The sequence below is a fragment of the Rhinatrema bivittatum genome, chromosome 2 (assembly GCF_901001135.1).
Source record: "Rhinatrema bivittatum chromosome 2, aRhiBiv1.1, whole genome shotgun sequence".
NCBI classification, from domain to species: Eukaryota; Metazoa; Chordata; class Amphibia; order Gymnophiona; family Rhinatrematidae; genus Rhinatrema; species Rhinatrema bivittatum.
Genome location: NC_042616.1, coordinates 709,527,322 through 709,543,224, shown reverse-complemented (window position 1 = coordinate 709,543,224; position 15,903 = coordinate 709,527,322). Strand labels below are relative to the sequence as shown.

Here is a 15,903-nt window from a genome sequence, read left to right as displayed (position 1 = left end):
TTCTCTACCTCTCTGGAGAGATGAACATATAAATTCCCATGCTAAATCCAATATCATCTTCCCCTCTCACATATCTTTTATATAACCTCTCAACTCTAAAGACATTAAAGTCATCTTCCTACAGGCTGACACTCATCCCAGATGGAGGATCCTCTTAATATCCTGCCCAAGGACATCCAACTATTAATCCCACTTAATTACAGCCAAGACACCATCATTACCAACCTCAACACCTGCCTGAAAAAAACTGTCAGTGGGCTATGCAAAACAACCCCCTAAACCTCAACTCAAGAAAGACAGAGATGCGATAGATTAGGAAACAAGAACCTAGCCACCCTCACCTAAAAGTGACCCTTGATGGAACAGCCCTAACCCTTAGCTCCCAAGTTCAGAGCCTAGGTTTCATTTTAGATTTCCAACGTATCACCAAAATCCAGGTCCAAGTAGTGATTAGAATGGCCTTTTTCTATCTCTAACCCATCCTGGATGACACTGCCTTTATAACTGCTGTTCCAGCCACTATAATCTCCCACCTGGACTATTGCAACTTGCTCTATGCTGGAATTCTTAACACCCAAAACCACCACCTTCAGCTCAAACACAACACTGAAGCCTGAATGACAATTAATGTAAATAAATTTGATCGCATAACCTCAGTCTTACCTAAAAAGCCTACATTGGCTCCCAACCCTCTACCACACCAAATTCAAACTTCTGATCCTGGCCTACAAAACCCTCAAAATCCTAGTGCCTGTTTAGCTTGGCGGATCTCTAGCCCCATACATGCCTACTCATTCCCTACGCTCATTGATATAGGCTTGCCTAGTAGTGCCATCTCCCAGAACAATGGGCCTCGTCAATGCTAACAAAAGAACCTTCACCAGATCAGTTCCACCTTTACCATCCCACAACAGTCTCGGTCCCAGACTTCCTTTCCTTCGGAAAACTGATGAAAACCTGGCTCTATGAGGCGTTTGGTACCAACCAGTAACACCAACCCTATTGAAAACTTGGTACATAACCCCCTATATCTTATTGCAAAATATTTACCCACTGAAATATCAACCTCCTCTGCCTAATGGAAGTTATTTAACTAATGTCCTGTGTTGTATCATTCATAGATAGTACCTGCATTAATTATACTTTACTTGTATTGTGCCCAACTGATTATGGTGCTGCTTCTACTGTGCTTGAACATTTGTTTAGCACCATGCAAAACAGCGCCACTGTAATATGCAACTGAATTATACTCAACCGTCTATGCTGTACTACCCTACTATGCTAGCCAGCGTGAACTATTGCAGTGTACCATACAAAACACTTCTATCTGTAGCACACTTAAGTTACCTGGACAAACCTTGAGAATGAAATTTCCCACCCGCCAAAATTTTACCCGGTTAACATTTTACCCAAGGAAAATATAGGCAGATAAGAGCGAGATGATGGGGGATGTTCTGGGGGCATGGCCTAAATTTTGCCATATAACACTGATATTTTGGACCATCCGATTAAATTTAGGAGGATAAGTCTAGTTGGGAAAATCATAGTCCTAAAGTTACCCAGGCATGTCCTGCTGAATATCCTGGCTAGTTACTCAGGTAACTTTATCCTAATAACTTCCCGTCTTACTGTTCCACTCAGTATTGCACTCTCTGTTCCTATCGCTGCCTTCTATATCCATCTCAAGCCTATTTAAACTCTGTCACCATCCTGGTTGCCACTAGACATCGACCACCCTCTCGGTAAAGTAGTATCTTTTTCATGTATACTCTGAACCTTTCTTCTGGCAGCTTCCCATTTTAATATTTCTATCATATCACCCCTTTCCTTCCCTTCCTACAGCAAGTACATTTTGAATGTCTCCGTCCTCTCTGTGCAGGGTTTGTGCTGCAAATCCTCTTGGCCATTTTAGCAGCCCTTTTCTGAACTTCTTTTATCTTCTCAATGTCAAAGGCTTGGCCTCCAGAACGGAAGCTATGACCTCACTAGTGAATATATAAGGGCAATATTACCTCATATATTATCTGTCTGACCCCTCTCCATGTTTCCTGCAGCAGCTCAGGGGTCAATTCTGTGGCAAGAGTTAAATAGTTCTGTGCCATGTTTTCCCTAAACTTACATACATTTATATTATTTTATATATAAAATCATTTCCCATTATTTATTTATTTATTTGTCTTTTCTATACCGGCATTCGATTTGGCATATCACATCGGTTTACAGTTAACTCATGGTATGATATGACAACAGTGTCTTATTATTATTACAGAGAACCTTAATTAACAAATTGGAACTTGTGTTTGATTTACATTGAAACGATGTAACTTAATTAACAATTGGAATTTCAATTGAATAACTTTGGGCGTTTGGGAGGGGGAGGGAGGGCACAAGGTGATCAGGTGGTGGTGTTAAATAAAAAGCAGTTTTCCAGTCTTTCTTGTGTGTCTGGATAATGTATTTTGTTTTTTTTTTCTTATTTTCAGGTTTAATCTCTTTTTCTTTCATTCCATTCTGTCTCCCTTTCCTCCAAATTCCTCCTCTCCTCTAACAGTCTGTCTGTCTTCCTCCCTAAAGTGCCTCTTTCCTGCTGCCACACCTCTACGATTCGTTTCTCACTTCTTCCTCCACTCTTTCTCTCTGTCCTATTTGATCCATCCTGTGGGTTTTCCTCCCTCCAGTTTCTCATCCCGCTGTTCCTTTGCTCCACTCCCAGCCTTTCATCTCTCCCTCCTGTCTCCCAGCTTTTTCTCTCATACCTCTCCTCCCTATTACCCTCTCCCCCTGCCTCTTCCAGTCTCATCTCTCATCCCTTCTGCCTTCTTCCTTCGCTGACCTCTCAGCCCTCCTGCTTACCCTTCTCCGCCCAATCCTCTCAACCCTCCTGCCTTTTCCCTCCAACCTTCTCTCCTAGTCTCTCATACCTCCTTCTTCAATCTCACCATTAGCCTCAACCATTCCCAGTCGATTAATCCTCCACTTAACAGTCTCATCCTTCACTTCATAATAGCATTATAGAGAACAATCCTCCCTACCCACATTCCCCATTGCTGCTGCTCTGTCCCACTGCTTTCTCTTTACTGTCTCAGGTGCCCCCAGATAATTTACTGTGATCTAGGTGGGGGTTCTAGGAAACAGGGACAGCAGAAGGAGAGTCATTTGGCAATGACAACAAGAAGAAGATAACATATTTCCCTGTCCCCTCCATAGACATGAGTGGAAGGAAGTAAGGTGAAAAGTAGCTCCCACTGGGCTTGCCTGAGTAGTGGGAGGGAGGAGCAGACTCCGACAGGTTGGCCTGAGCACAGAGATGCTGGTACCATATAGGCAGCAGAGGCCACAGCCTAGGGTGGCAGACCATCTAGGGCAGCAAATCTATCTGCACCCTGGCTCCCCACTACCCTTTCTCCCCTGACAAAGCAGCAAAATTTCTCCAACGCAATCTCCACCATGGAGCACCTAGGAGTGGACAGCTCTCTGTACTAGCAGCAGTGGCTGGCACACATTCACAGTCCCCACGATATTCCTTCCATCTCCAAGTTTTCCATGGCCAAGTTTTCCATCTCCAAGTTTTCCATGGCCAGAGTCAAATATGGCTGCATTTGCCAAGGCATCATGGCCAACTGGGGCTTCAACAAGGCATCCATTTACCTGTGTTAGGCTGACCATGTGTTCCCGGCCGTGCAGAGTCTGAACTGTCCTGAGACTGAACCTCGATCAAATAAGATCCTTTTCTCTCTCGGTCAAAAGATGTTCGAGTAGCAATGACTCCTGTCCCAGGGTCAATGGTGAAGAACTGGTAATCGCCACTAGGGTCTTTCAGTATCAAATAGTGAACCTGTGATGCAGACAAGTTAACAACATTACATGATGGACCATCCAGCTCTTATCTTCATATATATCTTCATTTCATACCATTTCCTCTCCGAGAGCAGACTCTCATTGCACTGGTAAGTCACTCTGGATCAACACAAGCAAGCTGGGTGGTCTGAAACGGCCAACTCCATGGCCTGATGCTTTCTTTCTACTAGGTGGGAAACTGAAAAATCTGCTTGGTGTGTAAATTACCTGGGCCCTTCTACCCTCACAGCTTCAGGTGTATTTTCAAACACAAACTACCCAGGAGATCTGCATTTGAAAATCTACTTAAAAAGATGAAGATAAAAAGTACTTAAGTATACTCGCAACCTGCTATTTCTGCAAGGTGACGTCTGGGGGTGGAATGGGGGTCTAAGCATGCATACTGGAAAATCCGACACGCATGTGAACTCTTCTCCCTCCCCTGCCACCAGGGGCGGCGGGGGGGGGGGGGGGGGTTAATTTAATTTAAGAAAGATTTATTACTCGCATTATCTTTGTGAGTTCCAAACAACCTATATAAAATAAAATGAAAAAAAGCCCCCACATTACATTAAGAAACTGAACTGCTGAAGAATAGAACCACTTTTGTTAATGATTTTTCAGGTGGGCCTGTGAAGTAGTAAATGCCTCAAGATTCTTACAGAAACATTTATAGTCAGATTCAGCCCTCAGTGTCTCAGGGAACACATTCCATGTTTATGGGTCTGCTGTGGCAAAAAGTATGATCCCTTGTTTCACATAAGGGAGTTATTTTCAGGGAAGGAAATTCCAATAGATTTTTCCCTACATGGAGTTTTCATTTTCAGAAGTGCACTAATACTGTATGGCACCTTTGAACTGAAGACCTTATGAATTGTGAGAATTTTAAACTTAATTCTCTACACCACTGGAGCCAGTGCAATTTGGACAGAACTGGAGAGATGCATTCATAGGGACCTACCCCCTGTTAGTACTCTAGCAGCGGCATTCTGGAGAGCATATACGGAGGTTGATGGCAACCCAATATATACTGCATTTACAGTAATCTATGCCAGAGATAACCAAAGCCTGGAGAATTGTTCAGAAATGGTCAGTACACAAGAAAGGCTTAAGCCTCCGAAGCATCCAAAGCTTAAAAAATGATCCACATACTACAGCATTTTCCTGGGCTTAAGTGATAGAGTGATGTCAAATAACATACCCAAGTTCCTAATCTGATTTGAAATAGGAATCCTAAGATCTCCAAGATAAAGAGTCAGAGCGACATTTAGAAATCTAGATAAAACCAGAATCTCTATTTTCCCCAGATTTAATTTCCATTTGCTGGCAGTCAACCAGTGATGTACAGTGGAAATGCTTTTGTCTTGGCCTCTGTCAATGATGCTACTATAATAGAAAACTGAATATCATCAGCAAAGATGTGACAGACCATAACTAAATCAGCTAAAACTCTGAAAGCAGGCCTCAAGTTGATATTAAATAATATTACAATGCATGGGGGATACCAATCATCAAAGGAAACCATGATAAAGAAACATTCTCTATTACCACCTTCTGGGCTCTGCTATTAAATAAACAAGATTCAAACCAGGTCAGAACATTATTACAAATCCCCACATCAGCAAGCCAAGCAAATTAGAGTGGTTGAGAGTATTGAAGACAAAAACAAACAAAAACCTATGAAGGGTTGAAGCGCTAAAGCTAAAAGCTCCACACAGTTACTATTCACAGCCTACAAAATTTTCTCCACATACTCCCTTGCCCTACTGTTAGGACCTCAGACGCCAGGAGGGTGGGACTCGGCTGACTCTAGGACTTAGCCACTGTCATTCTCAATCTCACCAGCAGGTGTCACTAGAGCACCTCACGCTCCCCCCCCCCCCCCTCCACCAGTGACAGGGAACACTGCAGGGCTAGCCTTGGAAGGGGTCCATGCTGGGAACTGAACCCAAGTCTTTTCCATGGTGACACAGATAATATTAGGCACTACAGTCAAGACTCAGGGGGCCTCTTTGGAAGCTTTAGAGGAGATTTCATTAGGCACGTTGTCCTGCAGCTGAATGAAAAATGATATCTTTTGGAGAACATAAAAACATAATGGCAGAAAAAGACCATATGGCCCATCTAGTCTGCCCATCTGTCCAATTTATATAGCCCTTACAATTCCCATCACTCCCATACTTTCATGAATTCAGATACTGTTTTCAACTCCACCAGCTTCTCTGATAGTCATTCCATGCATCTACCACTCTCTCTGTAAAGAAATATTTCCTAAGATTACTGCTGAGTCCATCCCCTTTCACCCTCATTCCATGACCCCATGTTCTAGAACCTCCTTTCCTCTGAAAGAGATTTGCCTCCTATGCATGGAAACCTTGGAGATATTTAAATGTCTCTATCATATTCCCCCTATCTCACCTTTCCTCTCCAGTCCTCGAGTGCCACAAACAGGCCAGGTTTTCAGTTCGCCATCACTGCTCTAGGGTGTATATATTTAGATCTTTAAGTCTATCCCCATATGCTTTAGAACAAAGACCATTCATCATTTTAGTAGCCATCCCCTGGACCCATTCCAACTGGTTTATATCATTTTGAAGGTGCAGTCTACAGAACAGTATTCCAAATGAGGTCCCAAAAGAGACCTATACAAGGGCAATATCATCTCCATTTTTCTGCCTACCATTCCTCTCCCTGTGGCAGCCAAGCATCTTTTGGGCTTTTGCTGTTGCTTTATCCACCTGTTCGGCCATCTTAAGATCATCAGATACAATCACCCCCAAAATCCTATTCCTCTTTTGTGTTTAGAAGATTTTTGCCTCCAATACTGTAAGTCTCCCTTAGGTTTTTGCACCCTAAACACATTACTCTGCATTTTTTTTAGCATTAAATCTTAGCTGCTAGTTTCTAGACAATTCCTTGAGCTTCACTAGATCCCTCCTCATGTTTTCCACATCTTTCCAGTTGTCCATCCTGTTGCAGATTTTGGTTTCATTGGCAAAAAGTCAAATTTTTCCCAACAAACCTTCTGCTATGTTGCTCACGAAAATGTAGGAAAGAACCAGTCCGAGGATCAGTCTCTGAGGCACACTACTGGTAACCCCCCTTTCCTCAGAGTAAACTCCATTTATCACTACCCTTTATCGCCTCCCACTCAGCCAGTTTTATAACCCAGTCAGTCATTCTAGGTTCCTTACTAAGGGTGCTCAATTTATTTATAATTCTCCTAAGTGGAACTGTGTCAAAGGCCTTACTGAAATCCAAATACACTATGGGCCAGATATTCAAACCTACGCGCGGGCGTAGATTTGTGCGCACAACCCGGTTTTATAACATGCGCCCGATTTTATAACATGCATGCGCAGCCGCATTGTTAAGAAATTGTTAAGAAATTTCACTTTTTCCTCATCAGCCTCTACATATTCCTCCCCTTCACCTCTAAATCTCACAATGCCTTTCCAGAAAGCTCTTAAAACCCATTTATTTCAAAAAGCATTTTCCATCTGAGCACTATAAAGTCATCTATATTGACAATAATTAGGTCTATCAGCACTGTCAGTGTCTGTGATTTTGTTCGATTTTTGTCATTGTTGATTGATTCTTACATAATTTTATTATGTGTGTTTTCTTCTACCTCACTCTGAAAGTAGGAAGGGCAGGTAATAAATATGTTAACATAAATAAATACATTTATTTCTCTAAGCCTTGCTCTCTTGAACTTTATTAGAACCTTTCATTCTATGGAAAATGTTTTCTTCCAGTAACATATCTGAATGTTTCTCTAATCTCTTGCTTTTTTCTTCTTTAGCTCTTTTGGTCTCTATGCACGGTTTACAGTGCAAGCCATACACCTTTTTGGAGGTCCTCTTTTGAACTTTCTCCACCTCCATTTTCTTGCATCTTTGTAGGATTCAGTTTAAAGTTCTGTGCTTTGTATTTTAAGCTTTTATGAGGGCAGGGAGCAAGCTATCTGAGGAATCAGCTTGTGCCTTATCAACTAAATCATAGCTTGAGATCTTCTCAGGGCTTTTTTTAAATAACCAGATAAAACTTACCCAGATAAATCAGAGGCATTCCAGAGGTGCTTCGGGGTGGGCCAAACTCACTTAGATAACACCGATAATCAGAGTTATATGGGTAACTTATTCTGATTACATTAGTCATGTCCCGAGGCAGTCCTAAAGTTATCCACATAAAAACGTACCCGAATAACGTTGGGTTTCTCCGAGTGTACACACTGGTGTGGCTGCACTGCTGAATATCCAGTTTAAGTTACCTGGCTGAGTTTATCCCATGGCTGAATATTGACCTCATGTTTATTTCATAATGTATATGTTTGTTTCTTCCGTTGTTCTTTGGCTCAGAGATCTATTGGGCAACTGAGTGTGTAATAAGGTGAACACATTACAATAAACTGATCTTATTGTTACTGAGTGAAAACACAAGAGGAATAAGTTTTCATCTCAGACAAAGATGCATCAACTCAGAGGAAACACTGCCATGACTAGAATTTCTGTTTAAGGAAAAGAAAAGCCAGAAACCTTTCCATGGGATCCAGAATCTAAGTCGGTGGCTACAACTCGTGTAACAGATGTCCCAGCTGCTGCCCCCTCAGGCACTGTCACCTCGTAAGCAGAGGAAGTAAAAAATGGCACATTATCGTTGACATCTAGAAAGAAACAAAACAGAGAGGGGAGAACACAGGTCATCAAAACACAACAATAAATAACTTCCCTAACGTATCTTGGAGAGGCCGAGGCAGTCCAGGTTCAAATTTGCAGCTCAAATTTCTTAAGAAACAAGACCTAACATGCAGTATGTGGAAATTCAGTTCTGGCTCAGCTTCTTCCTGCAAAGAGCTACAGGTACCGGTAACTCTTTTCTCAGGAGATATTAGAAATACTTTTCTTAATTGTAAGTATCAGGCCTGATGGTATCCCCCTTCACATGCAGGTTGAACATAAGAACTTGCCATACTGGGCCAGACCAGAGATCCACCAAGCCCAGTGTCCTATTTCCAAAAGTGGCCAATCCAGGTCACAAGCACCTGCCAGGATCCCAAGGGGTAGATAGATTCCAAGCTGCTTATCCTAGGGATAACAAGTGTATTCCTGCAAATCTACCTTAATAATGGTTAATGGACTTTTCCTCCAGGAAATTGTCCAAACCTTTAAATGCAGCTACACTAAAAGCTTTCACCACATCCTCTGGCAACGAATTCCAGAGCTTAATTATGCGCAGAGTAAAAAAATATTTTCTCTTATTAATATGAAATGTTGAAGTAGTAATTCGAAACCTGGCCTTGTTGGGGCACACGCCGCTAAGGATTACATCTAAGCCTGAGCGTTGGAATTGTAGATAAGTGACATTTATTTATTTTATTTATTTATTTAAGGTTTTTATATACCGGCATTCAAGATAAAATCCCATCATGCTGGTTTACAATAAAACGATGGTGCATAAACAGAAAACACAAACAGGAACTGTGGTGCGGAAAAGAGCAGTTACAAAAAACAGGGATGCTTAAACTGGGAGCGGAAGGAAAAAGAAAAAGGTTAAAAGCAAATTAAATATTTACAACGAACAGTTAAATGAGCTGGTTGTGTTATAGACCTTGAAATTGAGGGACGTTAGCTGGAGTCCAGGAAAGCTTGTTTAAAGAGCCAAGTCTTAAGTCTCTTCCTGAAGGTTAGGGGGCAGGGTTCCTGTCTTAGGTCGGGGGGGATGGAATTCCATAACGGGGGACCGGCGGTAGAGAAAGCCCGATCTCTCAAGGTGATGTGTCTAGTGGCTTTAGTTGGAGGAACCTGGAGTGATCCTCTATATGCGTCTCTGGTAGGTCTAGAAGCATGGTGCAAGAGGAGAGGTATTTGCAGGTCGATAGAAGTATGTTGATGAATGATTTTGTAGATGACGGAGATGGATTTGTAGAGAATTCTGAAGTGCACAGGCAGCCAGTGAAGGCTTTTTAGAATAGGGGAGATGTGATCTCTTCTCCTGGTGTTTGTTAATATTCGAGCTGCCGCGTTTTGTACCATCTGAAGCGGTTTGGTATAGGAGGAAGGGAGACCAAGTAGGATAGAATTGCAATAGTCTAACTTTGAGAAAACTATTGCCTGGAGGATTGTTCTAAAGTCCTGCAAGTGAAAGAGAGGTCTTATCCTTTTCAAGACTTGGAGTTTGTAAAAACAGTCTTTGGTGGTTTTGTTGATGGAAGCTTTCAGATTCAACCGATTGTCAATTAAAACTCCTAGGTCTCTCAGTTGCGTGGATTGTGGGTTACAAGGGTGAGTGGAAGTGGAGTTACTGTTCTCAGGAGAGATGAGCAGGAGTTCGGTTTTGGAAGAATTTAATACTAAGTTTAGACTAGTGAGGAGGTGTTTGATTTGTTGGAGGCAGTTTTCCCAGTGATCTAGAGTTTTCGAGTAAGTGTCTTTGATGGGGATTTCTATCTGAATATCATCCGCATATAGAAAATGTTTTAGATTGAGGCTCGAGAGGAGCTGGCATAGCGGTAAGAGATAGATGTTAAAGAGGGTAGGGGACAGAGAGGAACCCTGTGGGACTCCTACGGTTGAGTTGTATCGTGATGATTCTTTGTTTTGGATTTTAACCTTGTAGCCTCTGTTGCTGAGAAAGGTTTTGAACCAGTTGAGTGCGGCGCCAGTGATTCCTATAGTAGCCAGCTGATTTATGAGGATGGAGTGATTGACAGTGACAAACGCTGCCGAGAGGTCCAGTAGAATCAGTAGAAATGATTGTCCTTTGTCGAGGCCCATGATGAGGTAGTCTGTCAAGGAAATAAGGAGTGATTCTGTGCTAAAGGCTTTGCGGAACCCATGTTGGGAGGGGAAAAGGAGATTGTTATCTTCTAAGTAGTCTGAGAGTTGAGTGTTCACTAATTTTTCCATGACCTTTGCTATGAAGGGGAGGTTGGCAATTGGGCGGAAATTATTTGGGTCTTTAGGATCCAGGTTGGGTTTTTTTTAGGAGTGGTTTGAGGGAAGCCACTTTAAGGTCATCTGGGTAGCGTCCTTGGGAGAGAGAGCAATTAATGATGTCTGCTAGGAATTTGGAAATGGAGTCTGGAATTGTCAGGAGGAGTTTAGTAGGAATATGATCCGTAGGATGTGAGGAAGGTTTCATTCTCCTTAGTGCTACTTGTATCTCAGTGGAGGAGATGGGATCGAACGCATCAAGACGGGTGCTTTTGATGTAGAGATTAATGGAAGTTGAGTAAGAGGCGGTATTGGAGGGCAGCTGCGTTAGAAGGCTGACAATTTTGTTTTGGAAAAATAGAGCTAGTTCTTCCACTTTAGCTTGTGCTAGGTTGCTGGGAACTTCCAAGGGGGTTGATTTGAGTAAGGCTAGATACGTAAGAAAAGAGTGCTTTGGCATCGAAGACCAAGTTATGGATCTTGGATACGTAAAAGTCCCTTTTTGATTTTAGAGTAGCGGACTTGTATTGGTGAAGTGTAGATTTGTAGTCGGAGAGTGTGCTGGCGCATGGGGCTTTGCGCCATTTGCTCTCTTTCTGCCTTAAGCATTGTTTTAGCCTTCTAAGATCATTGGTGAACCAAGGTTGTCTTTTGGAAGCGTTTGAGTGTGCTCTTTTTGTTGATAGTGGGCAGAGCTTGTTGGCTATAGCTTCTGTAATTTTGTTCCAAGAGCAGAGAGCCGTGTTCGGGTCGGTGAGGTCTATAAGGGGAAGTTGTGAGGTCAGGAGGTTCTTCAGGTCATCTGAGGAGCAGGATTTTCTGTAATGGAATGTGGGTGAGGGAGCGTGGGGGGTGCTGGATTCTTTCAGTGAGAATGAAGTCAAAATAAGAGTGTGGTCTGACCAAGGTACTTTCTTGCAATTTTTTTTTGAAAGATCTGTTGGTGACCACAGTTCCTCTGTTTTAAACTGTGTGGTCACACTTGTATCAAAGAAGCTATTTTGAATATAAACATAAAAGTTTTTAATTTTAGAAGAATAGTTGAACAAACATAAAAAATAGGTTTTTGAAAAAACAATTAAAGGACTTTAGGGTGGACGGTGGTGCTGATGATTAAACAAGAAACCAAGTAAGGTTCACTGGACAGTGCTCCTTAAGTTGTATGAAGCATCACTTTACACCTTCCATATATTTTTTCAAACGTCTGTTTTAAAGATTTTCAAATGCTTCAGGATGTTACACAAGTGAGACAAATTAAAATTATTTTTTTAAATTGGAAATTAAAATAAGTTAACAAAAACAAAAAATAGAAAATGTTTTGAGTGCAGGTTAGTTGATGTGATTGTTATTATGTTTGCCCCCACTGTGGTGGATTGGTAGTAATAGTATCTACTATTCTAGGCAGGTAACATGTTTACACTCATAAGCCCAAACATTCATTATCAAGTTCAACACAAAAATTACTCACCTATTACTAGGCGATCACTTAATTTATCCAGCAGATTACCCAGAGTTAATCTAGCCTAAAGCTCTCAGATGTCATATTTACAAAACCCTTATCCTGCATCAACCCTAAGCCATAAGCAGATTGCTGGCCCTACCCATCATTACTACCAAATGTCTGCATAAATAATAAAAGTCTTTACACACACAAACTCTGAGACTACTTTAAAAATAGGGTCAGTGCGATATTTTAAATCACTAGAAATTCAAAAGGTTGATATTCAAAGGCTTTGCCCAGCTATCTTTTAGAGTTAGCTGGACAAAGGCCAAGATTTGGATATCCCCCCCCCCACTGAGTGGAAAAATTCTGTGCACACAAAATTTATCCAGAATAAAAAAAGGCGGTGCTGGGAGCTAAACTTTAACTGGTGAGCGCACATATTACGCACTGTCCGGATAAAAGTAACGTCCCTAAGTCTGGTAGTACAAATACAACAGTTATCCGGGTAAAGTTATGCATGTAACTTTCAGGGTATAGTCAGCAGCTGACTTATTTGGGTAAGTCCAGTTGAATATCCAGATGACGTTCCGTGCATAACTTCACCCGGATAACTTCACCGCTCGACGGTTCTCTGAATATCGACCTCTCAGTTTCTTTAGACTCTTGGAAATAAGCATGTGTATGTCAGAGGACTCTTGAAGGATAATGGAGAGAGCTCTTTCAGCATGGCACTGAAACCGAAATATGTGATGCAACATGAAGCGAACCACGTGACAACAGGATTACCAGGCAATTCTTACTAGTTGGTGTACATTGGCTTTGCTCACCTGTTACATTAACATAGACAGTAGTGAAGGAAGCTAATGGGACTGACGCCATATTCTGGGCCCTGACCCTCAGGGTGAAAAACTTGGTTGCCTCAAAGTCCAGTGGCTCAGCGACTAGAATGGAGGCGGCTGCGTCTGCTCGGTTGGGTTTGAGGTAGAAGCGGACAGGCATGTTAGTCTCTGGAACCTGACCTTCCTCCAGGTTATAGGTAACTCTTGGATCTCCGAGAGGAGACGTAGCCTTGATAGTCTGCAGGAAGGAAGAGAAACTAAGCTATGCCAGCGCATACAAAAATTCACATAGATTCTTTGCTAAATCACATAAATCTGGCAAAAAACACACACTTAAAGTATAGGAACCAAGGACCTGTAAAATACTGAAAACACTGCTTCTGACAGCAAGGAAACATTCAGATTTACATCAAAACAGAGTTTATTATGGTTCAGTGCTCAAGTACTAAGATGAGGAATGGGTATTCATCCTAGTGACCAAAACTGCTTACACATCCTCGGCTCTTCATTCTAAAACTAACTGGAAAAGTTTTGAGTGCTGATAAGCTGCAAACAATGCCATGCTGATTGACTCCATGACTGTTTCCACTTTATGTATTACAAGTACCATCAGCACATTTGCTAGCAATAGCCCCAGGGGCAGTTCTATAATGAGGCAGGGTGAGGCGGCTGCTTCAGGTGGCAAAATTGCCCCCCCTGAAATCTTCCTGCCACAGCCACCTCACCTTTCATTCAAGTAAACTCTGGCGGCAGGAAAACCTGCAGTGCTGGTAGCGTGGAGCAGCGACATGCTGGCGGGGTTTCCACTCCCCACTGGCAAAGGAAAGGTCCTGGCGTCCCTGCCAGCATGTCGCAATTCTGCGCCACTGCAGGACGCCGGGACCTTTCTTTATTCCGGGGTAATTGTGTCTATGACAGGTTTCAGTATCTAAACTGAGGGCATTTTCCCTGTCAATGGAACTGAACCTCTTACTAAATGGAGTGAAAAACCTAACTTCTAGCATTTTTTGTTTTCACTGCAAGTTTGAGGCTTGTCTTCTCTCTTAAGAGGTACATAACCTCCAGGATCTTGGGATCGCTGTCCATAGAGGGGCAGTGTAACGAGCTGAGTCTGTTCACAGCCACACTACGCCCCGGTAGGAAGAGAGGAGAACACGGATGCAGAGTGCAGCATCCAGCCCCTGGGAGGGGAGAGCCCCTGGACTGAGCTGTCTCCAGCATGGGAGATGAGATTGGGGCCAGAGGGTGGCGGAGCCTGGCCCCCGGTGCCTGCAGGGCCAGTGGGGCTCGGAATGCTGCTGCCCCGGCTCAAACTGACTCTGGTCTTCCTGCTTGCTAGGCTGTGTGGTATGCTCAGTTTCTCCTTCCTGGAGGCAGCGATCGGCACAGATTACTGGTACATCCTGGAGATGGTAGAGGGGGGCTCTGGGAATGCCCGTAGAGGGCCCCCCTGGGGATCTGAACTCGCACTATGGCCTTTGGAGGATCTGTGAAGGTGAATCTATGCCCCGATTTAATAATGGAGAGCTGTGACATGTGTGTGTACAGGTGTATACATGTACTGCAGGGATGCATCATTGTGGGCTTCCATGTATATGTTCTTTCTAGGTGTGAGCTGGGTGTTCCTGGATATGAGGGGCGGGGAAGAGTGCACACGTAGAGACCACAGGGGACGGGTGTACTTGTATATTTGGGGGGTTGGGGGAAGATTACACATGCAGAGATCGCAGGGGATGGGTGTATCTGCATATACAGGGACTTCGGGGAGAAGGGAGTCCATATGTTGTACGGGTATAGGGGCCACACAGCTCCCCATCAGCCTCCTGCAACCCTGCATCACTCTTTCCCTATATCCTCTCCACCCCTCCCCCATCCTTTGTTTTAGAGTGTAACCCCTGTCTGAGCCTATTGGCAGCACTGCGCTATCTTCAGCGCTTTGGTTAAATGTTGCTGCTGTCTGTGCTTGTACCGCACATCAGAAAGCTAGAGGCAGTGTCAGAGGATCCTGGAGTCCAGAGCTCCCAGATTGGGAAGGATGGGCACAGTGCGACCTTGGCAAAGACCTCTCACACCTTACTTGGGAGCATTATTTAAAAGGATTTATTTTACTGCGGTTCTTTTCGATCTCTGCCCAGGCAGCACGGAATTGCGACGTGCTGACAGAGTTCCCACTCCCTGCCAGCAAAAGGAAGGGCCCAGCGGCCAAAGAAGAGTCACTGCAATGCCGCCAGTGTTTTCCCTGCAGCCGGCGGCAGAAGAGGCCTTGCTGTGCAGCCAGAGAAAAGGTCCAAAATGTGTGTGTGAAAGAGCCTTGCCCTGTGAGAGTGAGTGCGTGTGTGTGAGAGAGACTTTGTGAGTGTGTATGAGAGGGTGGAGGTATGCATATGAGAGGGTGGAGGTGTGTATGTATGTGTCTGTATGAGAGGGAGGGCGGGAATATCTATATGACAGGGTGGTGGGTTAGTGTGTGTGTGTGTGTATATATGAGAGGGTAGTGGGAGTGGTGTGTGTGTGTGTATGTATATGAGAGGGTAGTGGGAGTGGTGTGTGTATGTATGTATATGAGAGGGTAGTGGGAGTGGTGGGTGTGTGTATATGAGAGGGTGGTGGGGTGGGGTGTGTGTATATGAGAGGGGGATGGGGTGTGTATGTGTGTATATAAGAGGTTGGTGGTGTGTGTGTGTGTACATGAGAGGGGGATGGGGTGTGTATGTGTGTATATAAGAGGTTGGTGGTGTGTGTGTGTGTACATGAGAGGGGGATGGGGTGTGTATGTGTGTATATAAGAGGTTGGTGGGGTGTGTGTGTGTATATGAGAGGGGGGTGGGGTTGTGTGTGTGTGTATATA

The 15,903-nt window shown here is 43.5% G+C and overlaps 1 protein-coding gene across 1 annotated transcript in view; it reads right to left on the bottom strand.

The window, feature by feature from the left end:
* The window catches only part of LOC115085554 (neural-cadherin-like), a 256,917-nt gene that overhangs the window by 79,569 nt on the left and 161,445 nt on the right, over positions 1-15,903 (bottom strand). Inside the window, 3 exon segments of the mRNA XM_029591722.1 lie at positions 3,649-3,835; positions 8,376-8,503; positions 13,044-13,293. Coding sequence (XP_029447582.1) covers positions 3,649-3,835; positions 8,376-8,503; positions 13,044-13,293 — 565 coding nt within the window.